Here is a 27445-nt window from a genome sequence, read left to right on the forward strand (position 1 = left end):
CTCCTCTGAAAAAGGCAGATTCAGTACCTGCCAAGGAAACGGTCCTTCGCAGGGGCAGGGATACTACTACAGGCTGCTTAGATTAACACATCTAAGAACTTTTGTCTTATTGTCACTTGCCAAAATTTGAAGCAGAGCTTCTTCAGCACCATTGCTTTTTCAGTACAAGATGTACTTAATGCAAAAACATCGAGGGAAAGATGATGGAATGGCTGAAGCTAAAGTAAATAATCTCATCTGAGAGACACTGGTATAAGATTTCATCCAAGTTCACTGCCCAAAGGAGCCTGACATCTTCAACAGTCACACAAATGAAGTGCACCAGAAAATAACATCCACCAGCGACAAAAAATTAGGCATCTAAACGAAGATCTGACCCTCCCCTTGCTAGGCAGCAGTTTTGACTTAAAAGGCTTGCTCCTGTGCTTAAGTGGCCTCAGGTAATGACTGTGCACAGTTCTCCTGAATATTAAAGTTATGCATGGGCTTCACTTTAACCAAGCAACGTAAAATGCTGCCACCTCTGCGGGAGGCAAATCACCGATGTCTGGCTAGGAAGGGTTTGGCTGGTTCACCCTGAAAAGACCATTTAATCAAGCAGCTGCCTAACTTCTGCAGGCCTGTTCAAGCAATCTGCAAAGAATATGGTCAAGTGGGGAGCGAAGGAGCAAACACAGAGCTCAACTCGGTCAAGACACTGCCCAGCAGCTCCTGATGGAGGGAGATGGTCATAACAAGGCTAGGAAACAAGTTCGTGCAGCAGAAGGAAAATAAAGATGATCCTAAGGCAGAAGATACAGTAAGAGCAAAGGAATGAGGGCCAGACCAAGGAGCAGTTAATTTCCTGCGTGTGATTTGAACTCAAGAGGAACCAGCGCTCCTCGTGTTAGCACCCTGGGACCTCGCGTACAGGATGAAAGGGCAACCGCAAAGTCACAGTTGAAGATCTAAGTGGAGCTTAATGCATTTTGGACAGAGGATTGAGTGGCCTGTCAAAGCGACAGCGACTGTGTGAATGCCGTAGTACAGTGAGCAAGCACATACTCAGCACAACTACTATCACTAGCAGATTTTGAATTATGCTGACCAGAAATATCACAAGCACTTTTTTGGAGGAGAAGGACCTGGTTGATTTCAGGTCCAATAAAATGCCTGCAGGCTCTGGCAACACACGCACCCCCTAAGACCCTGACCCCCAAACCAGCATCATACAATATCACCAAACGCATTCTGCCCTTAATCTCGCTAACGTTCATTACTCCACTGTGTCTACAATACCATAATTTGCAATAGTTTTGTTAAATTAAGCCTCGAAAGTTCAATTGTATTTTAAAACTGTATCCTTGAGTGGAAAAAAAGTCTCTTGCACTAAAAGGACACACAACAGATAGAAACTGAATACAAATTTTCTTCTACCATATCCAAATGATACCGATCATTTCTGCCTCATCTATATGAGCTTTGCTAAAATAATTGGCAGATTTTTTGGAAGTCATTTTATTTCTAGAAAAATACCAAAACTTTGAAATCCTTTTATTGTCAAGATATTACAACTGCATTTAAAAAAGGCTTATTATCAGCCCTAATTGTATTTTTCTTATCAAGTTTCCAACTGCACATAACCTCTATGATTTTTTTGTTACGCTTCTGAGAAATGAGAAATATTACTATTGAAGAGGTAAATCACTCAGGGTTTGAGTTAATCATATTCAAATAGGATTATAATTCAACAACAAAGGCATCAGGTTTATAACAATGGGACTCATTGGATCTAACAGTTAAATTTACCTCTTCATCTCTAAAATACACACACTTTGAGCACAATTCAATTTACTGTAGCTTCCTGAGATACGGGTCTTCACCACAAAAGACACCAACTACTCTTAATTTCTACAGATTTCCCCTGCTCAAAGGACTTTAAGCCTTAACAGGCCTCAAATCCAACTTTCTGCTATTACCAGCAACCCTTCATACGGCTTCTTTCGGGAGCAGAACCCTCTCAGTGTACCATACGCTTATGGGAGGAGGGAGTCTGTTACAGGAACCATAATGTATTCAGCTCTATCCACAGCAATCACAGTAAGAATAAGAACAAGGGAGATTCTCCTTTTGCCTATAAAAGATTGATCACGTGTTCATAGCTGGAAAGTAAAGCATCATTTTATTCCAACACTGAAATTCATACCTTACGCTCACAAGATCTGTTGCAAGAGACATGAAACAGCCAAGTATAAGCTAAATTAATTCAATATGAAAATGCCTCAGTGCAAGTATTTTACCAACGCAGTATAATGAAGCATAATTGCAAGAACTTAGTTTTAGATTTTAATATGATGTTAAAGGGTTACTAGCACTAACTGCATCATCAAGATCAAAATATTTTTCCATTTTATTATGGAAAGTATGATTTATTTGTTTTTTTTTAAATACCCGTCTGAAAACCCACGTTAAAGAACATTGCTTTAGCTACATCACCTAAGAGAGGAACATATTAACAGATTCCTAAAGCCTAAGTCTGAGACACTACCTCATAGCCGGTGGGTCAAAGGCAGCCGATGTAACAAAGCACTTCTGCAGAGTACCATCATATACAATTGCTGGCAGACTCGAGCCCGGTGGTAAGGCAGTGCGGAGACACAACTCACCCAAGACTATTATATCACTGGCGATCTTTACTAGCCAAGTATGACAAAATTCCTCCCAACAGCTCAGCGTGGTACAAACTTATGAAAGGGAATTTCACCCTACTGAGGGCTCCAAAATGCTAGGGGGGGGCAGCGGTGATGGATGGTTAACATAAAGCCCTACATTTTCCATTTATTGAAGCAGCAATCTCTCTCAGTAATATCTGCTATTTATATTGTGCTTAAACTATCCCACAAAACTTTACAAACTTAACACACTGTATCGCTTAAACTAAAAATGAAGTGTACCAATTTCTGGGATGAATCCCAATTGCTTAACACTTCCCAGTATGCCCAAGCATTTCAGGCAGGAAATGAATACTACTATATCTAGTTGAAACTAGGGCACTGATTCAGTACAGACAAAGAAAAGAATTTCCCCTACTCAATCACCAACGCAAACTTTTTATTGGTGGTCTCAGACTCCAGGAACTTATTAAGCCTGTGTGTCAAGCTCCTGTGTAAGATCCAACTAGTTCCTAGAACGAGGGTACAACTGGACAGCAGTTTTTTTTTTTTTTTTTTTTTTGGTAACACAAATTTCATCGATGAGTTCAATTAGCAGAGTGATTGTTTGGCTAAACATGGGTACCATCACATCCTCTCTACAACAGCTAGGCAATGAAACAAGTTGAGTATAATCTCCTTGGGATATGTGCCCCTCTGTTCAAAAAGACAAGAATTTAAGAGTGTGTGTGTGTGTGTGTGTGTGTGTGTGTGTGTGTGTGTGTGTGTGTGTGTATTTTTCCCCCATAAATACACAACCTAACTGTGACTGTTCTGAGAAGTTTTTTTGCCCAGGCAGCTGCTCCGAAAGTCATTGAGAATTCCACTGCAGAAAGAGTTCCCCAGCTAGACATAAAAGAAGGACATTTTCCAACATTAGACAGGATATTTGTTTGAATTTTCAAATGCAAACTTTAAGACTGGTGGGAGTAGGGTTTGGGGGTTTGTTTGTTTTCTGGGTATTTTTTTGAGGGGGAGAGGGAATAATAGCTTTTCTTCTTTTGTTCCCCAACAGATGCATTGCTAATTGCAAACAGATAAATATACCTACCCATGGTTATGAAGTATGCAGACAACATCCTTTAACTCTCTAATTAACCTAAGTGGGTCAGTGCTAGGCTGAGGTGGAATCAGTCTGGAGTAAACTACATCAGAAGCCTTGGCTCCCTCTTTCATCACTCTTCCAGAAGCTCGCTCAATCCCCCACCCAGCCCTATGGCTCAGACCAACACAGCTGTAGGTCTGTTCCCCTTCCAGCACCTTCCTCAAGCTGCCGCTGAGAACTAGCGCAGCTGACACACTCCCTGTCCCTACGCACACCTCCCCACACGACCAGATCGCACATGCATGGCAGAAGAGGCGCTTCACTGTTTCTACATGGGTGAAGACTCTGGCTAAATTGGACTGACCTTCCTGGGGCTAGCTGCACTGTGAAAATAGTTGCAGAGTTAGGGAGAATCTCAACATTTCCTTCACAATAGTTCCCATGTAAAAATTAAGCTATTCCTGAATGAAATAAAGTCAAAAGAATTTATTAAGTGTTAAACCGTATTTGAACAAATCCATCCTCACGGTGGCCCTACGAGGCAGGGGTATAGCTATCATAAAATGCAAGAGAAATAATAGATTGTTTACTAGGTTATGAAATTAATGACTAGCAGGTTAATAATCAGAGGCTTGAGGAATAGATCTCCCACAGAATTTTATCAAGGATTAATACAGTTTGTTTCCCACACCACAGAGGCTATCTGTGCCAAGCTGCATTCCCAGCTGATGACACAGGCTTAGCAGCATGCACAGCTCTGCATCTTATATTTGATGCTCATGAGTCATAAAAATAAGGAGAGGACTATAAATTCTGTTTATGCCTCTCTCTCCTAAGATATGTAAAACAGCTATGCAGAAAAAGCTATGAAAACTGTCCTCTCAGTGTTCAAAGACTTAAGCAGCACTGTATGATTCCCCTTAATACAAATGTCTAGAAGTCTAAACTTTGGCAATTATTTCCAATGAAAAGGAACAGCAGGAGGCTCTGTTGAAGTGAATATAAACAATTATCACTTGCATGAAGGCTATGCCAGCTATAAAATAAACTTGAATGCGTTTGCTCTTGAAAAGACTGAGCACTAAATTAATTATCTGATATGGCAGGACTCTCACTTTGCACTCAATGCATCAAGCCCCTGTATGTAGGCTCATGCGAGAACACTGAAACATGCAGCAGGGAGGCGCAAGGGCAAACCACACAGTGATCCTGTTAAACTGGGGCCTTTCTAATGGATGCACCAGTATCTTCATAAGAATACTGAAGCTGGTGCACATGCCATTACTCTGATAGGCCGTAACTAGCACGTAGGATCAGGCAGCAGGACAGAGATGGTGTGTTTTGCAAGAGAAATGCAGTAATGCAACAGCATAAAGATGGGATCAAATGAGTGAGGCTTGTCCATAACACTGAGGCTTGACAGCTTCTAACAAGTATAAGTTCTTGACTCTCCAGCATAACTCCTGTAACTTTTTAACTAATTCAGTTATTTCTTATTCCCTTTAACCACTGTTTCAATAGCAAAAATCCCTTCAGTATGTGTCAGACTAGGCCCTTTACAAGAAAAGCACAAAGAAAACCCAAGAAGGCAAGAAAAAGCCATTTAACATTCAATACATTTGATAAATCTGGAGAATCATAAAGATAACTAACAACTGTCAGAGGACATGATTCTTTTACAAATAGTAGAGAATTTCATAGTGAGATTCGATTAATCAGTGTCCAAAATGACATGCGGATAATCAAAACTCTAATGTTTGTTTATGAACATAACCCATAATACAATCCTTTATGAAAGAGGCAGGCAGAAATGCAAAACCTACTTCTTTGCAAGCTCAGTGAGATGCAATGCATGCTAAGCAGCAGAAAATGGTAATATTCTGCCACTTTACATGCAGAATCTTCTGAGCTGTGACAACCATACAGTTAAAAAATAGAAAAAATACGGTCTGAGAATATATTTATAGCTGGCCTTCATCTTTATCTTTGCATTTCATAGCTGGAGTTTATATTCAAGTATAACATAACAGTGAGAAAAAAAAAGTGTTTCTAAAAGAAAAGGCACTCCATCTTTTCATCTTTCTTCTCTCTTTTTCTGAAACACTTTAGGATTTCGATTTGCAAATCTGATTTATAATAGCCCAGGCAAACTGATTTACACTAGCTCAGAACTTGGCCTTGAAAGTTTATATTTGGTGATGCTGTTTGAATCCATTTTTTTTCCCCCAAGGCAAAATGAATTTCTGATATATTTGGATTTAAGAGTCATCAGAATTGGAGTCACAGTTGTTTTTCAGTAGGCAACCCTCTGCAATTCTTCCCATCTTCTGCCCACCATGTGCATCTTTCTCCCTCTCTCTCCCTTCTTTTGTGTGTTACTCCAATAGCAACAGATCAGAAAGTCCTGGTGCATGGAAAGCCACAGAGCATCCTCCACCTAATGTGAGGTCTAACTCTACAATTTGGGGTAAAGTTGCTTTTCTAGTATACTTTTTATCTGTTAAGATCATTGGCACTCCCTTAAAAAAAAAAAATCAGGTAAGACTCACTGTGAAACAAGTGGAGTAGGTGTCTAATCTGTTAACAGGTATATCATGCACATCTAGCTTCTCATAGCCAACCATTTTTAAGGTGTTATGCAGTAAAACCTGCTCTCTATCCTCTATACAGAATCTAAATTTAGCATTAATAAAAAATTTTCTTTGCATCATTGAAAGCAACTTGAACTGGCAACTTGCAAACTCAAAGCAGCCTAAAGCATTTAAGTGCTTTCCAGCTTTTCATGTGGCTCTTCTGAAGCCATGTTCAGCTTCACGCTGCCTGGCTATATCTCATCCAGTACCGACCTCAGGTAGGTCTTCACGAATGGCAATCGTAGCCCAGCTAGAGCACACACGTATGTATGGAGCAGTCTAATATTCCACTCTGAAGGATTTGAAGATCCGAATTACACAAGTACGTGCATAAGCACTAAAAGATGCAAAGAGTAACCCAGTAAGAAGAATTGAATGCAACTTGCACATACGCTTTTATAACTTCAGAGGACTAAACTCCACAAGACACTTTTGTAAATCAGCCCTTTGAACCTATTTCAGTACTTGCAGGTGCCATCAATGGCATTATAAATGCTACATAACTAACAATAGAGAAAGAGCCTGCATTTGGGTGATGGATGTCACAAAACCGAAGAGAAAAGATCCGCGCTCATTTAGGATGACCTGAGGACTCTATGTTTATCTGCATAATTGAACTGAATACGTCATATATGCAAAAAATGCCCTCAATTTCCCAGAAACAATGCATTATAAGACCTGGACTAAACCCTGGTTCCAGGAAACAAAGCCAAGTTCATTAATAAGTATATCACTCTAAAAGAATGAATGTCAACAAAGGGTAATTCTACATTGGGAGCACCCACAGCATCACAGGCCATTTCAGTTCTGCCCTGGATGGCATCCTGTGCCTGGCAAACAGCACTTCCCCACAGCTATGACTTTTTAAACATAGAAGTCAAGCCAAGCACCCCTCAATGCCTACACGAAACACTTCTTGTCCAGCACTTTTCTCTCAAGGAGAAGACACGTGCTTCAGGCTCTGGTTTAACGCAACCAGCGTTACCTGATCTTCTGCAGTTCCTGTGATGCAGTGATCTGGCACACATTAACCAGTGTGTCCCCCTAGCAGGGTGTGAGGATAAAAGCTGAAGCCAAACAGATGGCCCTCAAAAAATCTTCCCTAAAGTGCTCTGTGTACTAAAACATCACTTACCCAACTCTCATCAAACTTGGCTTGATTTTTAAGTCTCAAGCCAAGTTTGAAGAAAAATATTCAGCTGGGAACAAGTAGGGGAAAGAGTCTTTTTCCTACACTTCAATAATATAAAAATGAAACAATTTGGTTCAAACCTTACAAAAATTAAGAAAAATAGAACCCAACCCTTTTGGGTTTAGGCCAGGCACTGGGAAAAAGTTGACACAAAATGCAAAGTTATGAACAAATGAAAGAGAGAATTGGAAAGGGAACTGGAACTAAGCATTAAGTATAATGACATATCAACACATTCTATAACACACACAAAACTTCAGCAAAGGCAGAATTCACATCTGCACAGAATATGGACAGCTATTGTTTGAAAGCACACAGCAACATTGCACAATAGTTCGGGGTCCTGATTTGGTGATCGCACACCCACAAATACATTTATTCATGAATAGTCCTGACCAGCAACAACTGCATACTCAAAATAGGAGACACTAATTTTAGCAGTGTGTGCAAGATTGGCAACAGAATATTATACCCAGCTAGCAAAGGAATGTAACGGGACACCATTAAAATATTCCAACTGGAAATTATCTAAACTTTCTGAATTTAACAAAAGATGCCAGGAGAACAGTTAACAACCATTAACTAGATAAACAGCATTGCACAGTTGCAAAACACACCTGTATTTCCATAGCAACTTGTGTCAAGTATACCTTCCCTATATTTTAAACATACGTCAATATAGAAAAGGTGTTTGGATGGCTATATGCATCTTTTCAAACTAGAAAGAAGCAGTAGCATTTCTAAACTAATACTACCATGATAAAATCCTGGTCCTGGTCTCTCAACTTCAGCTTGAAGTTAAAAAAAGAAGGGGGGGAAAAAAAAAAAAACACTATCTGCCCAGTAAATGATAGATTTTCTCCAGAAGCAAAATACTACGTTCATACTCGGAAGACCAAGATTCTTCAGATATAATTTGATTACATGTCTGATTTTAAAATTGGATTTTTCCTGCCATTATTTGAACCCATCATGCTCAACAATGCTTGGACGTACCTATATGATGAAGCATTCTTGAAAAAGTGTACCCTATTTGTATTTTAAATAAAACTAGGCTACAGCTAAGTAACTTTACATTATTTTTTGCAGTAGATGTGCTCCTAATCCTGCGACTAGTTTCAGCAGAAACAAGACTAGGCATTTTTGCTTCTGTTCTGCAAGATGTACTGCATGGATGGCCCTCAACAAGAGAGTCATTAGCGTAATAATCATTCATGACAGATTCTGAATGAGATATTCCAACAGATTATTGCAGTGACTCCTGGGGTAAATAAGAGAACAGTTTTGTCCTCAAGATGAGAAAGAAAGGGTACGCTGTACTAAATGATTAGCATGGTTCCTCAGGGGCTAACTGTTAAGCAAGAGTATTTACAATCACAGGACTGCAGAATGAGGACTTTCATTGCAAGGCAATTATCTATACAAAAAATAACTTTAATACTTGGGCATTTTTATATCCACTGCACTACTTATTTTTCTATATATTCTCTTGCAAGGATAACCCCTGGTCACGAGTACAGAGTGTTTCATACTTTTTTACTGCATTAAAAATGGAATAAAATGGAGGAAGACTTAGAAATGAGTTGAAGAACAATAGGTCCTATTTAACTATCGAATACAACAGTATTTAACTTTCCTGCTTTTGATCAATATTTATGTGACAACTTATTCATTAGTCTTCTCCTCTAACAGTTTAACACTGTTGTTCTTCCCACAGCCTGATCTGCACTTTTATGTATTTAATTTATAACAGTTTCCATGGAAAAGAAGTATTCAAAGAAAAAAAGTGCTGATACAGCATGTGGATCTTTCTACCAAACCACAAATCTTCTCTAATGTTCATCTTAAACAGAAAGCAATTCTGGGAAACAAATTAATGATATAAATCATATTATCATTACTCACATAAAGATACTCTGTTGTAACTCTTTCAGAAAGCTACAGTGAGTAGCTAAAAGAATCCTATGAGGGGAACGTCTGTTTCTAATTAAATGATCTAAAAATAGAGTTGCACATACATCTCGGACCAAGCCATCTGTGTTATCTCCCTAAGATACGTTATTATACATCCACAATGATATCCCTTTCATCACTGCAGATAGTCGAAACTATGACTGGCCTTTCTTTCTCATTTAGGGGTGGGAAAAAAAGGAAGGAAAATTTTAATCTAGACAAGATTTTTTAGAAGTCAGATGCATTGTTCTAAAATCTCTTTTCACATCTACCTGTGTCAATCATAAGCGTGATTCAGAAGTGGATCCCTCAAACAATGACAGTAGCTAAGAAGGATTTCTCCATTAAAAACTTCAACCGCAGTAAAGAAAAATGCTCTAATGTTTCTGCTTTTTTTCTTTAACTGTTTTAAACAGTTTCTTTCACTATTATCTCCTTATACTGACAATTAAAAGAACAGTATTAAAAAGTAATCTGGAATAAAACTAGATTTAAAAAGATGGGTTATAAAGGTTAGGTAAGAGATCCTCATGACATCTTTGATAATAATAAAAGGCACAGGCAACTTGCCTCCCATACTCAAGCAAGAGAGCAAGGAGCTAGAAAACATCCCTTTTTTCCTTCCCGCCGGCTACCATACCATCAGCCAAGGCCTGAGGGGGGAGCAAAACAAAAAAACAAACAAAAAAAAATTAGGAAAAGGGGGAAAAAAGAGGAAGGAAGGGGGGGGGGGAAAAGGAAAATTTGTATAGGAGGGAAAGCAATTTACAATTAGTCAGAGCCAGTAGTACATTCTGCCCCCTTGTTAGGGGAAGGGAAAGCAGAGTGTAAACTGTGACTCACTAGCAGTTCCCTCTGTGAACCACTCACATTACTCAGGATGGTGCTTTGGGTGCCATCTCCCTGCTACAGGCTCCATATAACGCAAGGGTTTATGTTAAGCAAAAGCTTTCCTTAAAGTTCTTGCTGTCAGACAATTTGTACCAGACCACAGCAAAACAGCCCCAAAACTGGTGGAAAGGCAAATATAATAAAGCAGATTTGTTTGATAAATTACAATCTCAAGCAACGCATATTAACCTCACTAAAAATATTATTTCACTTTAAGCTTCCATTACTACCGTCAGAAATAAGAAGGCCACTTTACAATAAAATAAGTATTAATTTTAACCGAAGACCTCATTCATTTTTCTTAAATTAGGTAAGTAACAATTTTAGACAGCAGACCCTCTATTAAAATATAAAGAACATACTTATAACCGCCATGATGAAGTGCAAGCATTTACTTTCCCCTATAGCCTTCCAATTGTTATACACTTTAGAATAAAATAATAGGCAAAATGAAGACTAACCTTTGAATAAACGCCATTTACTGGTCTCCACTGTTCTCCATTCAAAAGGTGGGGAATTATTATTTCATAATCTTTTGACGGGTCCTTTGGCATCTGTTGTCTTGAGGATTGCAATTTACTGTCCACATTCTCTCCTAGGTACAGCGGGAAGAAGCATTTCATGTTATTAGGGAACAAAATCTGACAACTTGAACCTTGTTATTTAAGGGACCTAGCAGTATTTTTCAAAAGGAAATAAGTTCAGGAAAGGAATTAAATGTTAAAACACAGCAGGTTCACACTGTCAGTGTCAAAACCTATACGCATTTCGGAGAGAACTGGGGTTCAGGGAGAGAAGCGCTGAGGTTATTTCCACTCCTGATTAGACGGCATGCTTCTGTAACAGCAATTTAGACCAAGACTGCACGGTAGAACTAGCAAACGGCCCGAGGGAACTGAACAAACAGCAACTCCATATAGCGTTTGAAATCCAGTTTTAAAACTATGTGGATAATTCTTGTGCCTTTTGCTTCAAGATATACAAAAGTTGCTGTTATTTATGAAGGCATTTTCATATATTACTCTGACTGCTGTCTTTGTACTAAATAACTTCTCTGAATTGCTCTTAAGGGTCCCAGTCAGGATCCAGAAATTATGGTGATGGGCGTTGCACAACCACTGGGTGAGATAAGGGGTAGAGATACCAGAATGCAGAGAATATGGACTTAGGATGCAACATTTTGGCAAAAAAATTCTTGGGGAGGTATTGGCACCAGCTATTTAAAATGTTACATCAAAATCATACTAGCATTTGGATTTTTTTTTCTGTTGAAGATGATGGCAGATGGGAGCAGGGGCGAATGCAGTAGGTGGCTGTCTTTTCAGCATCGTTGTTAAGAGGCTAAGTAAGCTTCAGGGATTTAAAGGAGATAAAACCTTATCAGGACTATTTTTCAGTAATTAAGGTAAGAAATTAGCAAAAGGTTTGATCACTCTACTCATCCTACCCCTGTTCTCCCGAATCCTTCTTCCACGGGAGAGCCTTGCCGGATTGGATTCAAAGCATTAGTGGTAGGGCACAGTTCCCATCGGAGTGTAACCAGAGGCCTAGTTTCCCCAGGGTGAGTTAACCATGCTGTTGCAGAGTGCTCGCTCTCCCTAAGGGCAGGTAACGATCACAGGTTTCCCCTTATGTCCTTTCCATTTCCGTGGCTGAGTCAGCTGGTCTTCACATTTTGTGAATTTGAGTCACAGCATAAATATGATACAGTTTCAGTTTCCTTAAACGTCCAAGTTTATTGCACACAGTAGATCTTCCAGTTTTAATCCTAAGTATTTGATTATCCCCCAAACACTTTTTAATGCACCATTTTACTCCACTAAATACGGAAATGTGCAGTTGTGCTTCATTTTAACAACTCTGGACTGTGTACAGCAAAAGACTGAATATATACTTCTCTGAGTGGCCTCAGCATCTCTATATGGACATGCAAGAAGGTCATGAAGTACTGAGAATCCCTAAACATCAAGGATGTACATTCACATTAGCAAAAGAAATATCTGGAAGAGAATATAAACTCTCACTGAAATAATGCTCTACTCCTACACAGTAAGATGACTTCAATTCATATTACAATGACAAAAAGCTATTTGCATGCAACATTTATCAAGTATTTTTCCTCTCACCAAACATACTAATGCTACTGTGCCTGTCAAAGGAAACAGTTCTAAAAAAAAACCCTTCTCATACAAGACCTGGAAACGGTAATGAGAATAAATCTTAAACAGAAGGTAGGGATAGTGTTCAGATACCATGGGAAAGGCAAAACTCCTGCTGAGCGCACCACACTCTCGACCTACGATCCTGCTGAGCTCTCCTCCATGAGGACAGGTTCTGAATGTGCTTTAGAAGTCCATCCATCCTTCATTAAAATGAAGGAAGGAACAGCTGACAATGATCTAGCAGGACACAGGGTCATCACTTAAAGGTGACGCTCCAAACCCTGCAGATGATGTAGTGAACACCCATGTGTAACATACTTCATCCATTTAGGAGAAAGAGCAAGGGTCTAACTAATATCCAGAGTAGACAGAACCTCACAGCTGCTATTCAGATTATCATCAAGCATGAAGTTCCTCTCAAAGAAATTAGAAAAATTTGGCTCTAGTCCTGATTTTTTTCTTGGCTCACTAGAGCAGTCTCAAGTGTTTGAATTACATGACTCAGGCCCTTCTATTATTTTATAGGACTTGCACGCTGAAATTTTCATGGTCTAAACTTTAAGAAACCCTATGAGCATACTTCCCCTCTGCAGACAATCGTCTACATCACTTCCATGCAGTCTTACTTTATGGAGTTTTAGCTAGATATTGGAAGGCATCAAAGTCTTTCTGGTATTCCTAGATGTGGAAGCTGTCTTTGTTATTAATTTGGCAAAATGTTAAAATCACAGCATTATCCAAAAAAGAAGTGGGGGGAAGAAGAGAAATCTGCATTTGTGTACATATGTGCTATTCCCTCATTACATGGCACGGCCCAGAAAGCCCAACTGTTATAAAAATATCATGTGAAAAGGAACATGGTTCAATTCTGTCACTCTTTCTTCCAGTCTTTGGGATTATTTACATGATAAAGTGATACTTCTTGTGCACAAAAAAGTAAGGTTGCAGTAAGCAAATTTTAATCTTGCACACATTTTTACTTACTTAAACACCAAAACTGCATACATAGCAGAAGTGTGGATAGTCTGGAGACAGAAGTCAAAACAGGTTTATAGGGAGCAGTAATATCTTCATTGGAACAGATAGTTTATTTGCAGGAAAGAAAACGCTGAAGTTTTTGGATACACAAACCCTTCTGAAATAACAGCATTTATAAAATACAAGATCAATTTCTGTGTAGGTTCTTTCCTTCAGCCAAATATTTTGCTGCATATCCAAATGTTTTCATTTAAATTACTGCATGTGATAGGAATCACAGCTTCCTGAAAGGCAGAGGGAGCACTACGGCTGAGTCACGTGGCCTCATTCGGGAAAGCACTTAAGCACATGCTTAATGTTATGCATCTGCTTAACTCCCAACTGTCCTCAGCACAACATATGCCCATTACAATTTCTTTTGTAAATCAGATAGTGAGGCTTTTCTGATTTAAGGCTATCACATTAATGTACTATGCATATTTTTGAAAGACTGCAAAATAAAACAACCCATGTAGCTGTGAGCTAAACTTGAAATCACTGTTTAAATATAGAGTAGGGGGAAGATTTAAAAAAAAAAAAAAGTAAATCTTTTAAAAAGGATTCTGCAGACTGATTACAAAGCTTCAAAGAACAGCTTGTCAGAAAACAACATATTGCTGCTGATGAAGAGGAACCCCACATATTTATCTGAGACGGGGAAAGATGGTGGCGTCCAAAAGGCCTACAGAGCCCAACTGAACAACAGGATACAGAGATAAGACACATGGGTGAAGACAGACACAAAAAACAACCATAAGATGAGAGTCAGGCTAAAAAAGGAGGATAGACATAACTGAAGTTGAAATGTGCAGGAAACCTTGAAAAAAATGGGACAGTCACGCAATCCCACAGCAGCACCTATTCTGAACAGCTGCGTTGGCTTTGGAGCAGATACGAAGGTGGGATGTTGCTGGCAATGTCGGAAAGCTGAAGCAATGCCTTCTGTCACACGCAGCCCTAACCTCAGACCACTGCTGTAAACACCAAAGAAGTTATCCCGGTGAGGAAGCAGGGCCGTAAATCTACCCGTCTTCTGCAACCAAGCCCCTGTTATCCCGCAGCTGTCTCCCTTCCTGGCAGCTGGAGCGAACGTGATGCTTTCCAAGGGTAAAACATACTCCCCTACAGTATCTGAGCCAAGTCAGAATGGCCCAAAATGGATGAGTGATAATAGCTAGTTCCTGAGTACCCCAGTAAGATATGAGGTAGTTTCTTGAACATGGACTGCACAAAACACTCCTGTGGATGTGTGTTCCCCCTAGAGTCCCTTTTCCTTTCTTTTTTTTCCCCTTAAGGTTTCACTTCCTGATGTCTTCTGTTGATCATGGGCCACCCATCTCAGACAGGGTGCCTCAGAGGGCCACCAGGAAAAGAGGCGCGTGTCCACACCGGAGACCTGTGCTCACACAGGGTTTTCATGTCCTCAGTCAAGTCCCTTGGGCTCTTGGTGCCACAGCTCTTCATGGGCACAGAGGCATGGATATGTCCTCTCTGCTACTCTTCGTCTGTGTCATCAATTTTGATTATGAATTCTTTGAAGCTGGAAACATTGTAAGTGCTTGCATTACATTATTGATGAGGCCTCCACTCTACGGGGACTCTTGGTATCACAGCAATACAAACAGTGTTATAATTGAAATTAGAGAATTTAAATTTTGGTCAAGTGCGATGGGGGGGAAATCAGGCCATCTGTACTACTAGAAACCTTTACTGGAGCCACGTTTCCTTTAAAAAAAAAAAAAAAAAAATCACATGCACCTACTTATTCACCTACCTATTTTCCATTTCACTGAAATTCTGCCCAGTTCTTCCCAATGCAAGCTTGTCTCCCCTTTTTCCACATGAAAAGCTTCACAGTCAGGTCTAGCTGTTTTCTATTTTCAGCCTGCACTGAAGGTAACTCTCTTGATCCACAAGCTCGTGTAGTGCTCCTTCATTCTGTTTTCAGTTATATAAAAGATACTTTGTACAAAGAGCGAGATGAGTAGATGTTATCCATCAGCTACTTTTGTGAAGCGTAAGTATTATTCATCTGCAGTGCATTTCTACAACTGTTCTTCTTCGCACAGTAACATGTAAGGACTTGTTTGCAAGTAGTTACGAATAGTTTTCGTCTTTTCACTTTGTATTTCAGTCCCTCAGAGCTCTGTGCAAAATAAAGGCTTAAGCATGCGGCCTGACATCTTTGTTTTAACGGCCACTGCCTCCTGAGGAAGCCCAGATCCACTTCAGACGTGCATTTACTTAAAATTAATAAGCTTTTAGTCAGGCAGTATGGTTTATTTGCCTTTAGGATAAACAGAAAGGAGAACGCTCTCAGAGCTGAATGGGCCGGGATAAAATGGACTGAAGTGACGGAAAAAAGACCCAAAAAGGTGATGCCTGCAGAAGGGCTGGATTTTCTTTTCCACACGGTTTCTACTCTCTGCTCCCCCAGACACGGCAGATGAGTGACAGCCTAGACCTGCGCTGCCCTATAAACCCGGCACAACCGGGTTTATTTATAATAAAGCTGGCGCACCTGTGGTTTGGAGGAGAGCCTCTGTGCTGCCATCTCAGGGAGCAGGATCCCTCTGCCCAGCACCGCCATCTCAGGGCGCAGGATCCCCCCCGCCTGGCGCCGCCATCTCGGGGAGCAGGATCCCCCTGCCCAGCACCGCCATCTCAGGGCGCAGGATCCCCCCCGCCTGGCACCGCCATCTCGGGGAGCAGGATCCCCCCCGCCTGGCGCCGCCATCTTGGGGAGCAGGATCCCCCTGCCCAGCACCGCCATCTCAGGGCGCAGGATCCCCCCCGCCTGGCGCCGCCATCTCGGGGAGCAGGATCCCCCCCGCCTGGCGCCGCCATCTCGGGGAGCAGGATCCTGTCAGGCCTCAGGGCCCTACCCGCCTCATGGGGCCGCCGGGCCCAGGCCTGCCCTGCCGAGTTATATTTATTAATACAATGATAGTGCCAATTATAATAACACGTCATAATAAAAATAAAAAACGCTGCATACTCTCGCAGTCGACTTCTTATTAGTTTGGAATCATAAATTACTTTTCACACTAACCTTTACCCATCTAAGCAGTAGGTTAAGTCTCTCCACAGAAATCTAGTGAAATTAGTCCCTTCATGGCCTGCCTTGAAAATAACACTGTTTTTTAAAAGAGCCACCTAACTAGACACCAAGTTTTGCTCGTTTCCACACCCCTCCCACCATTCCCAAACCCAACACCTCAGGCATTTAAGTACAGGTAACTTTTGAAAAACACTTAATTCCATAGATCATCTTGGGCACGGACCTTGTCTATTCCTTCACGCTGCAAAAATCACTACTCGTACCAAATTTTTCAAACACCAGAAGTCAGCAAAGGTCTTTGATGAGCCTGAGGTCAAGCAACAGCAAGATGACCCCACACGTTTCTGAATTTAATTTTCTGTGCTTTTTGCTTCTAATGAAGAAGGACCCTCTCTCCCCAGCTTGACCGGTCTGTCAACTTCAAACTAGTCTGTGCGTGATTTCGTAGCATGTCCACTTGATCTTCCACGCTGCTCAGCTTCACGAGAACCGACTGCTCAGATGAGAAATACGAGTTTATGACACACTGATTGCCTTTAACTAAACGGCATTAAAAACAGGCTTTTTAATATTTCAGTTTTATAATTCTAAGAACTATCTCTTGTCATCACTTGTTCTTGCATGAGGTATTCCTTCCCTAAATCTAATTCTGCTGATGAAATAACCTGCAATGGGAAACAGCCCTCCTAACCCTCCCCCACAAAATCCCATAAACTCGCTGGAAAACATCACGGGCTCGACATTTTAATGTGAACATGAGAGCTAAAGCTTAAAACTAAAGGTACTCCTGCTATTCTTCTCAACTGAAGATTGCTGAGGTCAGTGTCATTGCATGGCCAGCTGAACAAACTAATGACACATCTTAGAGAAAAAAAAAAAAAAAAAGGAGAGAGAGGAAAAAAAGAAAAATAAAAATGTTCATTGTAGAACATCCCCCCTAAGCAGTTGAATCATCTTAATCTTCAAGCTTCTGTAATACAACTGTTGGAAGGCTCTAAGTCTGTGCACAATAAAGTGCTTTATTCAGGGAAGCATATGACTCCATCAGTCATTCAAGCATATGTTTGGCACAGATTGAAAGTGAAAAGCATAGTTAAGTCAAATATTTCAAAACTGAACTTGTCTTTCTAACACACATGGTTTATATATTGGTGTAATATCTATATAACTTTTCAGTTCTCATATACGGTAATGTCATGGCTAAACTACAAAATGATGTCTTTTGCACTAGGCAGCATTGCACTTCTTGGGAGTTCACACATGCCAAAAAGCAATCTACCAGAAAATTAAAAGGGAACCATCATACTCAACAGGTCCTCAAGAAAACCTTAAAAACAGCTTTTGTTCATTTTGGTTCCTGAAAATCTATTTCTCAAATCAAGATGCTACAAATTCTTTGCTAGGTAGTGGCACTGTAACAAATCCAGGACAGCAAGGTTCATTTTAGTTGTGCGCCTGATACTGGCCTTCTCTTTTGTTTGCAGATGAAATATTGCTCATCATACAGAGTTACTCCTGCTGATGCAAACGCGATTAAAGCAATCTTGCAAGAGCACAGTGTGATTAAAGCATAAGTAATGCGAGAAGGATTTGGGCTCTCATTATACAAAATGCATATTGAAATGCACTCAAGGAAAGAAGCTAGTATATCTCAATATCCTCCCTGTTCTCAAGAATAAAATATGACAAGTGGCGTTCTGAGAACAACATTTGCCATTGAATGGAGGGAGGGGGCAGGGAGACTACAGAACAGTTCGAATAGTGAAAACTAAGCTTTATTATCTTGTATAGCATATATGCGTATGCTATATTTGGGAAACAGCTGTCCAGTCTCATTTGTGATTTTGTTTTGTTTGACTGAGGAATTACTATTCAGGACCAGTCCCAGGACAGAGTTCTGTTTTTTTCTAGATAGAACATTTCAAAATTTGAGAGAAACAAACCAGAGAAGTTTTGAAACAAGAGTGCATTTCAGCACACACTAGGCTATGTGTATGTATCGAGTGGTTCCCTCCCGCAGAAGAACTCAACACTTGGAGTTCATAGGGGAAGGGGTGAACTCTAGATGCAAGACTCAAACCCAAGGTAGCTCTGGAAAGGAAGCAGCAAACATCTTAGAAAAATCCTACTGCAAATCCTGTCTTATGTTTGTGTCATTTCCAAGGGATGGTGCTGCCTTATAAATTGTCCCAGTCATTCTTTCTCATGAAAGCAAGCAGGACAGGACTAGCAACAGGTGAGGAATGTCAACAGAAGTTGAGGTTTGCCCCCAACAGATGATCCTGTACTCCCTCTTTCCATCTCTGCTGCTTCCAGACATGAGGAAAGGGGTTGTTAGCTGAGCAGGGAGGATGAAACAGAAAATTAACTCAGGTTCATGTAACAGGCCAAGATGTTATACCCAACTCATGCCATTGGGACACCGAAGCAGATACTGAGGAGATCTGTGGTCTCCTGCCAGCTGACAGTATGCCTGTTCTCTGAGCAGCACACTCCCTTTTACAAAGGTATTTCCAGGATGACATAGTGAAGGATGTCCTGTCCTAACTCAGCATCGTCATTCTGTTGTGTACAGCTGTGCAAGTATGGAGAGTGTCCTGGCAGCTGACAGCAGCGACATCTCTGCACTACTTCCCCTACGTCCCCTCAAAGGTGTTTCAGGCATATCAGAGCATTCCTCTCCAGCTCCTCCCCTCCAAGCCCTCCAGAAAGGCTCCTTTCCTCTCAAAATTACTTCCTAAAATACAATTTCCTGTCAGTCTTATAAAAGGTACTGTTCAATCCTTTTTAACAGCCTCCCCCACTGAGTTAAAGGAATCCTTAGCTTAATGGCATCAAGAGATGTTCCTTCCCATACACAATATATGATCATCAATGAAAAAAAAATAGAGTGAGTTTAAATTGTGCTTTTCACATGCACGCAGATCATTCATTCAGATGTTCACTGGGAAATCACACTTAAAACAGAGCAAACCCAGCTGCAGCAAATGTCAGTATTAACTTAGGTAAATGTGCATGGGAAACCTTTTGCAGTTCTTTCCCAAGCCTAGCAAATGAGCTATTGAGCTGGATAGCTAATATCCGCCATGCATTTTCTCTGTATGGGGAATACCTGCTACTGGCATTACACAACAGCAGAGGAAAAAAAATTAACTGCACCTGTACTAACATAAGCTACTGATGAAGTCTGTGTCTTCCTACTTCTTGAAAAGCAAATGAATAGTGAAAAATAAGGGTTACTTAATGCTCTTGCAGCCTCCTGCCCTACTTAGGTTTACATGTGTAAGCTTACAACAAATGTCACCATAAGCACGAGATCTGTCCATAACGCTTGACTTTCACAGGCTTTTTCAGGAGATATTGAACATTTCTTTTTAGTGTTTCCTCAGGGCAGGGAGAACATCCAGGACATCCTCCCATGCCACTAAAGCAGCTCTGCTCACCTAACCGACACACGCTTTGTTCCTTTCAAGCAGGTTTTAACTTCAGGTTCTGTGCTATCCATTTAACACCAAGTTTTACAAATGAGCCAAATCCACGGCATTGAGACAATTAATTTATCCCAGAGGAGCATCAGACCCATAAACAAGTAACACACATAATACAAATTAAACAGACAAGATCCTTCTTTCTTAAGTGTGAAGATTTTTTCTGTAATGAGACTGCACTTCCCCCTCAAAAGCAAATGTTTACCCAGAGTCTCCCTCCAGTGGGATGCATTTTCCTCACTTAAGAGGCAATAGATGAACAAGTAAACAGTATTTCAGTTGAAATGTTTACATGGTGCTTTAAAAGCTGGACAAAATGCAAGAACTGTAGTTAATCTGAATAGTTTTACGACGTCCAGTGCAATGGAACATGAGTCAGATGTGGGATGCTGTATCCTTCCCTATACATGACAGAGACCAAATTTTATTCCCAGCTTTAGCTCTGACATCTCAGCACTCTCAGTGGAAGAATATAGACCTAAATAATGTAGACTGAATAACTCTCTTCTTCATATATTTTAGTCATTGAGCTAACAGGATCTTAAGCACGCTATGAAATCAATGGGGGCATACAGACAGCACTGATGAATAAAGATTATTTGTGATGCCCAGCTCCATGCAGAGTCAGGCCCATATGCTAACCTCACTTATTTAATGGGGAATTAAGACAAAGTCAGGGATGTCTTTTTCTACATAGCTGTATCAAAGCAAAATTCCATAAACATTTGGATTTGGTAATATTTATATTCTGAAAATATTCTTTCAAAGGTAGGCAGTCACACATGAAGTTTATTTCTCCTGCTTCATCAGCTGTTTTCAGATTTGAGAAAAGTTTAAATAGAAGCACAGGAAACAGCAAACTTTCACCATCGTCAGAAAAAGGTTTTTCACTTAATGTGGCTGATGTATCCTATTAGAGCATATTTCTAATGACCGACACTGTTCCTCTTAACAAATATCTCATAGAATAAACTAGTGGAAGATCCTTTTTTGCCAAGTCCTGCATCCAGCTTTTTATGCCTCGCTGTATATTATCCAGCATGGTTAACAGCCCATGAAATGTTCCACTTCTTGCCATATTAGATCATATATTTTGGACAAGAAAGGATGTGTTTATCCAATCTATGGTTTCGTCATGTTGACCTTTGGGATGGACCAAAAAAAAGTTTCTCATTCTAATTCCAAATCTGGCAGAACAGCAACACCATTTATACGCAGCGTAAAAAAGTTAATGAAACAACATGAATTAATTTAACTGAGGAGTCAGCATTTCCGAATAGATAATGCAGTTCATCAAGTCATTTTCTGAGACACTGATGCTAACTGGAGATCAACACATTTTCAAACTCTTTTGTGACACTAAATAGCTAATAGCAGCAACATTCCTTCATTTCAAATACCACTAATCTTACTCCACTGTTTGTGAAATGGGTGAAAGAAATTGGCCATTAGCAAAAAGGAGGTAATGTCAGAGCAAGAACTAGAACTCATGGGTCCAAATGCCTAGTACCGCATTTCCTGAACTACGCGATGCTCTCTGCTGATAAGACTGCTTGATTAAGTCGCATCACTACTAACAGACTTCCTTATACTCTTACCGCAGTTTACATGACTATCAGAGAACAAGGTTTCATCTCCTTCCCTCAAAGAAAAATGCCCCATGTGTCATTTTTCACTGCACATTCCTAACACAAGCCTTCCAGAGACCTCGTGTGCTAGTTCCAGTGCTGTTGTACTACTGGCTACAGACTTGGTCTCAATTAATAGATTTTGAGGTAACTCTGCAATTTAATATCATAGATTAGACAAGATTTTACTTGATAATTTTAGCATTAAGCTTAGTAACACAGGGATATCCTAACTGTGACAAGTTCACCAGCCAACCCACCATAAAAGACAATCACAAGCTTAAAAATCTGACTGAGAAAAGAAAAACACCAAAGAGGGCATAAAAGCATTATTTTGAGATTTCTTTTTCTGGTGTGCACATGCTGGAAAGGTTAAGATAGTCATGGATGACAGACTAATCAAAGTCACAAACTTCACCAGATCATCAGGCACTTTTCAGCTGAGTGTCCAAATTGCACTGCGGAAAAGGGTCAACATCCTGGAGCAGGGGTCTTAGGAGAAACAATACGTTTGTTCAATTATCATGCGACTCTTTAACTAAAAAGGTAAAAATTTAATACAATGGAAGCATTTGGCTCTGGGTTAACCAGGACCAAAAAGGATCATCCTTTTGCACTGCACTGTCCTACCAAGGACCATCTGCAATCCTCTAAGAGACGTTATTAAGTCATGCAGTTTCATTTAACCCTTTGTAGATTTGCCTTGAAGACTCAGCAGGGGCTAACAGAAGCCTCTGATTGTGCAGGTGCGACTTAAGCCTTTAATATGACAAAGTTTTGGAGATGAAGTGCATTCGTCCTATCAGTAATCTGAAAAGGCTACTTGTGTTACAACAGGCACGCAACATGAAGAACAAAATCTGAGGTGGCACAGAGTAAAACAGAAAAACTTGGAGAGGGAAAGGGGCCATCAGGAAAAAGGGATTAGGGAAAATCCAAAACCCCTCCAGCAGGACTAGTGGGAAGAGCCTGGCCTCTTAAGCAGGACGGGTGCTGCGCGAGATGTAGAGCTGAAGAAAGCCTGCTGGCATGATGGAGCCTGGCCACGTTAGCATTGCAGCACTCCAGTCCTAATTTGTAAACACCACCCCTTGAACTATCATTTCTCCATTTACAGTGACTCTCACAGGAAAAAAAGTCAAGACAAAAATTGCCCAATCAGCCCTCAAACACAAAGTCTCTAATAGTCAAATTCCCAGGTGCCAGGCTTGGCAGCGACAGCATCAGAAGTGGGTTTGTCGAAATCCCCTGGATGCACATGCACAGGCTGCGCCGCCGGTCGCCCTGCCAGCTCCATGCTGGCAGGGGACTGAGGTGTCACGTTGCCTGCTTGACAGAGCTCACCGCTGTCGATTTACATGTAACGCTGCAGCCCTTGAGCACAAGCGGTGCTGCCCAAAAGGATGCACAGGAATACTAAGCCAAAAGAAGCCCAGCTGGACTCCTTGGACAATTTGCACTGGCAATTCGAGATACGTTAGAGCACAGAGACCGCTAGTGATAAATCTGTCAGGACTGGGATATGCGAGATCTGAACAAGCCTGGTGAAGAACCAAGTAAGCCATTACATGAATTCAGCCTTTTTAAAGCAGAATTTCATGATCAATAGCATCAACCTCAGCTGACAGCTTCAGTGAAAGCACCAGATAAACACAACCCTGATCTGCAGCCATCATTAGGGAAGGGCCGCCGGGGCGGCCGCGGTGCCACAAGCAGACTGCAACGCAGCCCGTCCATCCCTAGCTAGGGGATGCTCTTTGGGGCTGCATGGCGACCTCTCCAAAAACCTCGAGGAAAACAGGAGATGAGCAGCTTGGCAAAGCACCACCAAAGAAACCGGCGGCTCCCCGGCGAGCAGGGGAGTTAACAACGTGAACATAATGTGAAGAGTGGGTAGAACATTCCCAGCTGGTGGATTTTGGCATGGATCTAGCGAGCCCTCTGGACAGCAGCGGCAGCGCATGCCAGGCTGTCTGCCGGGGAGCTGATAGGGGTAATCATCAACCAGGAAGGTGATTATACACAGACCGTAAATATCCGCCACAAACTCTGGAAAGGAGACAATACTTTAAAGTGAACTCTAAAGGATTATGCTGGAGAGATCAGTTTTAAAGTGAGAGAAAAGGAAAGATATCTTTTTCTGTAACTTATTTTGATTACAGCCAACGCAGTTGCAATCGGTAACAAAACATCTGGCAGAAAAGTTATTTTAATTTAAGGTAAAGAATTTTGGATGGAAGTTTAAGGTCCCATCCCCTCCCCCCACACTGTTTTTCCAGCTAACACCTAATACCCAGAAGAGATTTAAAAGGTTTCTCCCAAACACATGATTTTGAAGTGTGCCTTTACATGTTCCCGCTCTTATTGTCTCCCCTGCAAATACAGAAAGGCCCCGACTCCACAAAAAGCTTACATACACGTCGAGTTTCAGGTGTTTGACTAAACTGATAAGATTGCATCCTATCCTATTAGCTGTTCTTCTCCACCAAGAAAGCCAAGCAAAGTTAGCTTTGCTGTCTTGTTGCGGGCAGCATTTCAGCAAGTTTCCCTTTTTGTTCATGATGGTCCTTTTAGTCAGCAACCAAGAGAACCACAGGCTACCACTTTTGGAAATTCAAAAGTGCAATTGTAAAACCCTAAAAACTGTCAAGGGAGCTCACATTGAGTGGCAGGTAAAATGTTTTCAAGTTGCCTCATTCATAACCTGGTAACTCCTGTTTGATATCAGAACCGCTACGAGGGCAGTCCCAGTTACGCAGCTCTGTTGCCTTTTAAAACAACTGCGTTTCAATGCCAGTTTTCAAGGCACTTCAAAAACTTACACTTCTGCCTTAATCACTCAGCGTGCAAAACTGAGGATGCTCTAGCAGTACCTCAAATTACTAACACCGTTAAGGGAGTCTGCTATTCGGCACGCGTCATGGTGCTCGGGAAGCGCTGGGCTTCCCAAGAGACAGGGCAGCAGCTCGGCCCGGCGGGTCCCAGCAGCTGAAGCCCACGGAGGAAACCCGCGCTGCCGGGGGAGGACAGGGTGGCTCCAAGCACGGCCGAGCCTCTTGCTGACGGCAAAGCTGAACTCAGCCGCAAATAAGCTGCAGTAGCAAAGCCAGCCGAGGTAAAAGTTGCAAAGCTTCAAAACAGCAGAAGATTTGTGCCAACACAGCCAAGAGGACTTTTCCTCACCGGCCGCTTCGCTGGGCCAGAAGCTGGCGGCTGTAACTTTCAGCACCTCTGCGACCAAGAAAGCACATACACTCCGGCAAGTCAAAAGCTGCTCTCCACTTCAGCAGAGAAAAAAAGATTAAAATAATGGACACTTGCTGAATAGTCTGGCTGGAGGTACCAAAAGAGCGAGTTATATACATATTATGGAAAGAAGAGGCGGTGCAGAGAAGTAGCACGGCGGAGGGAGTTTCAAACCAAAAATCCAGCTGGGCTGCAGGGTCAGCAAGTGCTGCCGTCGCTCAGGCTTAGACAGCTACCGTAACAATGCTCAGCTGATGTCAGCTCTATAGTGAGCTTAGTTAATCCATACAAGCAAAACCCTAGCACCTGAGCTCAGCTCTTTGAACTAGAACATTGGCATCACCTGGTCCAAGAAATGCTGTTCAAAGTCAGGTACAGCACCTCGCTGTATGTGCTGTACCTTGATTAGGTGGTGTAGCAGGTCTTCTGCAACAGGCCAACCTAACAGGAGTTCCTCTCCCACGTACCGTTCTCCTCAAGCCCCAGCAGGCTAAGTCCAAGCCAGGCACGCCAGCCCTCTTACTGTACTGTGGGGACGACCACTTTGGGGCATGTCTCCTTCTTCATTTGTGCCCCGGGGGAACGCTGGCCGCCGCTCACCTGGGCACGTGGTCGCGCGTACCCTCGTCTCAGCACACCTTGGCCACGCGCTGCAGCTTCCAGCGGGGAGGAGGGTCGGGGCTGAAGCGGCCTCAACCCGCAAACGCCAAGGGGGACAGTCACGGGGCAGCAGGGGACCCGATTTCTCTTCATCTGTCCAAAAACTTCTGCAGCCTTTTCCCCCCAAAATGCTGATTTGGCATACAGGAAGAAATACAAATGTAGAGCAAGCAGGAGAAGTTAAAACCCCTCACAAAGGCAAAGCAGTTTTAACCTCAACGCCTGCTAATCCATTAATGGAAATCCTGTGGGCTCCCTTGAACTCTGCAACCTGCCCTGTCTACCCTAGGATTTTAATGTGCTAGCTAACATATGACAAACATACACCTTTATCTTTTTCCCAGCAAATACAGCACCAAAGTCCCAGTGAAAGTCACTGTGCATAAATTTAGAGACAAGCAAACATTTACAAGGTTTTAAGTTACAATGGAAAAAGACACAGGCCAAGGGCTTGCAGTGACACATGCACACTTATCAGTGCTGTTAAATATATTTATAGGAGAGAAGCTCCCTCCCTCTCTTGGATGCATTATGCACTGTCAGCTGCTGCTTAACGAAGGGACAGGCCCAGGGGTCCTCGAGCGATTCCCGAATAAGCCACAGACTTGCTGTACAAAGAAGGGAACGAGTCACTTCGTGGTACCACCGCGGTTCCCCTATCGGTACTGCCGGTATCACAGAGCCGGGCAAGTTCTGCCAAACAGCCTTAAAGCTGAAGCTGGCTCTCCCTGACCTCACTTTGCATGAGCATAGTAGCGAATACAATTTAATCTGGCAAGGAAGCTTTTACATCACTATTTGTTCTTTTTTCTTTCTTTTTTTTTTCCTCCTTCCAGGAAAAAGCCTCCCGTGCGCTGCTCGCCCAGCTGGCAGTCCCGGCTCCCGGGGCCGCTCCCCGGGGCCGCTTCCAGGGGGGGCCGGCCGGACCCCCCGGGGGTGCCGAGCCCTGCCGCCGCCCCGCACCGCTGCGCGCCCCCCCCCCGCGCCGCCCCATCCCCCGGCGCGGAGCCCCGCGGAGGCGGCGCCTGCGCTGCGGCGCCCGGAGCGGGGGAGGCCGCGGCGGCGGGGAGGGGGCCCGGGGCAGCCCGGGGGGGCCCTGGGCGCCGGGGAACCCTCCCCTCCGGGCCAAGCGGCCCCGGCGGTTTTTCTTTCCTTAAATTTATTTCTTCGCTTGTCCCGTTAAAATGGAGCGTAGAGCGAGGAAGTATCTTAAAATATATATGTACATATATATATCTCGTTAACTTACCTTGAGCTCTGGATGATGCTAAAAAGAGCCAGCTGAGGCTCAGCAGCAGCATGAAAATCTGGGCCGGGGGGTGCGGAGGAGGGAAGCGCTGCTGCTCTGCATGGAGACGCTTTGACATCTTAGCCCAGACTGAAGGAGACAAACTTTCATCAGCTGGGGCTGGAGAGCAGCACCATAATATACAGTTACAGAGAGGAGCGAGCTGGGACTCAGGATGTGAGAGATTTCCTGCATGCAGTTAACTCCAAAACCCCTCCTGCTCCTGCATGAGCTGCTGATGAGTTGGGCTTTGCTTTCTTAGGGAGGGGAAAAAAAAAAAAAGTTGTTTGGGTTTTTTTTTTTTTCCACAAAGGGGTGTTTCTTTTTCTTTCTTTTTTTTTTTTTTTGGCAAGGAAAAAAAATGTGTTGACCGTTGCAATAAAGGAGCAGCCTGTGCGCGCTGGCTCGCGGGAGGCATCGCGGCTCGTTAGCGGCAGCAGCAGCGCTGCCCGCTGCCAGCGCGCGCTTCGCCCGACAATGGAACAAATTAT

General features: G+C 42.2%; 1 protein-coding gene across 2 annotated transcripts in view; it reads right to left on the reverse strand.

Annotated features, from left to right (window-relative positions):
- The window catches only part of ADAM12 (ADAM metallopeptidase domain 12), a 193275-nt gene extending 166050 nt beyond the window's left edge, over nt 1-27225 (reverse strand). For both annotated transcript variants that reach the window (XM_064514372.1, XM_064514371.1), the window contains exons 1-2: nt 26916-27225; nt 10866-10999 (exon numbers count right to left, since the gene is read on the reverse strand). In XM_064514372.1, coding sequence (XP_064370442.1) covers nt 10866-10999; nt 26916-27033 — 252 coding nt within the window. In that variant the 5' untranslated portion in view covers nt 27034-27225. The remainder of the gene's footprint in view (nt 1-10865; nt 11000-26915) is intronic.
- Between the last annotated feature and the right edge of the window lie 220 nt (nt 27226-27445).

Source organism: Dromaius novaehollandiae, chromosome 6 (genome assembly GCF_036370855.1).
Source record: "Dromaius novaehollandiae isolate bDroNov1 chromosome 6, bDroNov1.hap1, whole genome shotgun sequence".
NCBI lineage: Eukaryota > Metazoa > Chordata > Aves > Casuariiformes > Dromaiidae > Dromaius > Dromaius novaehollandiae.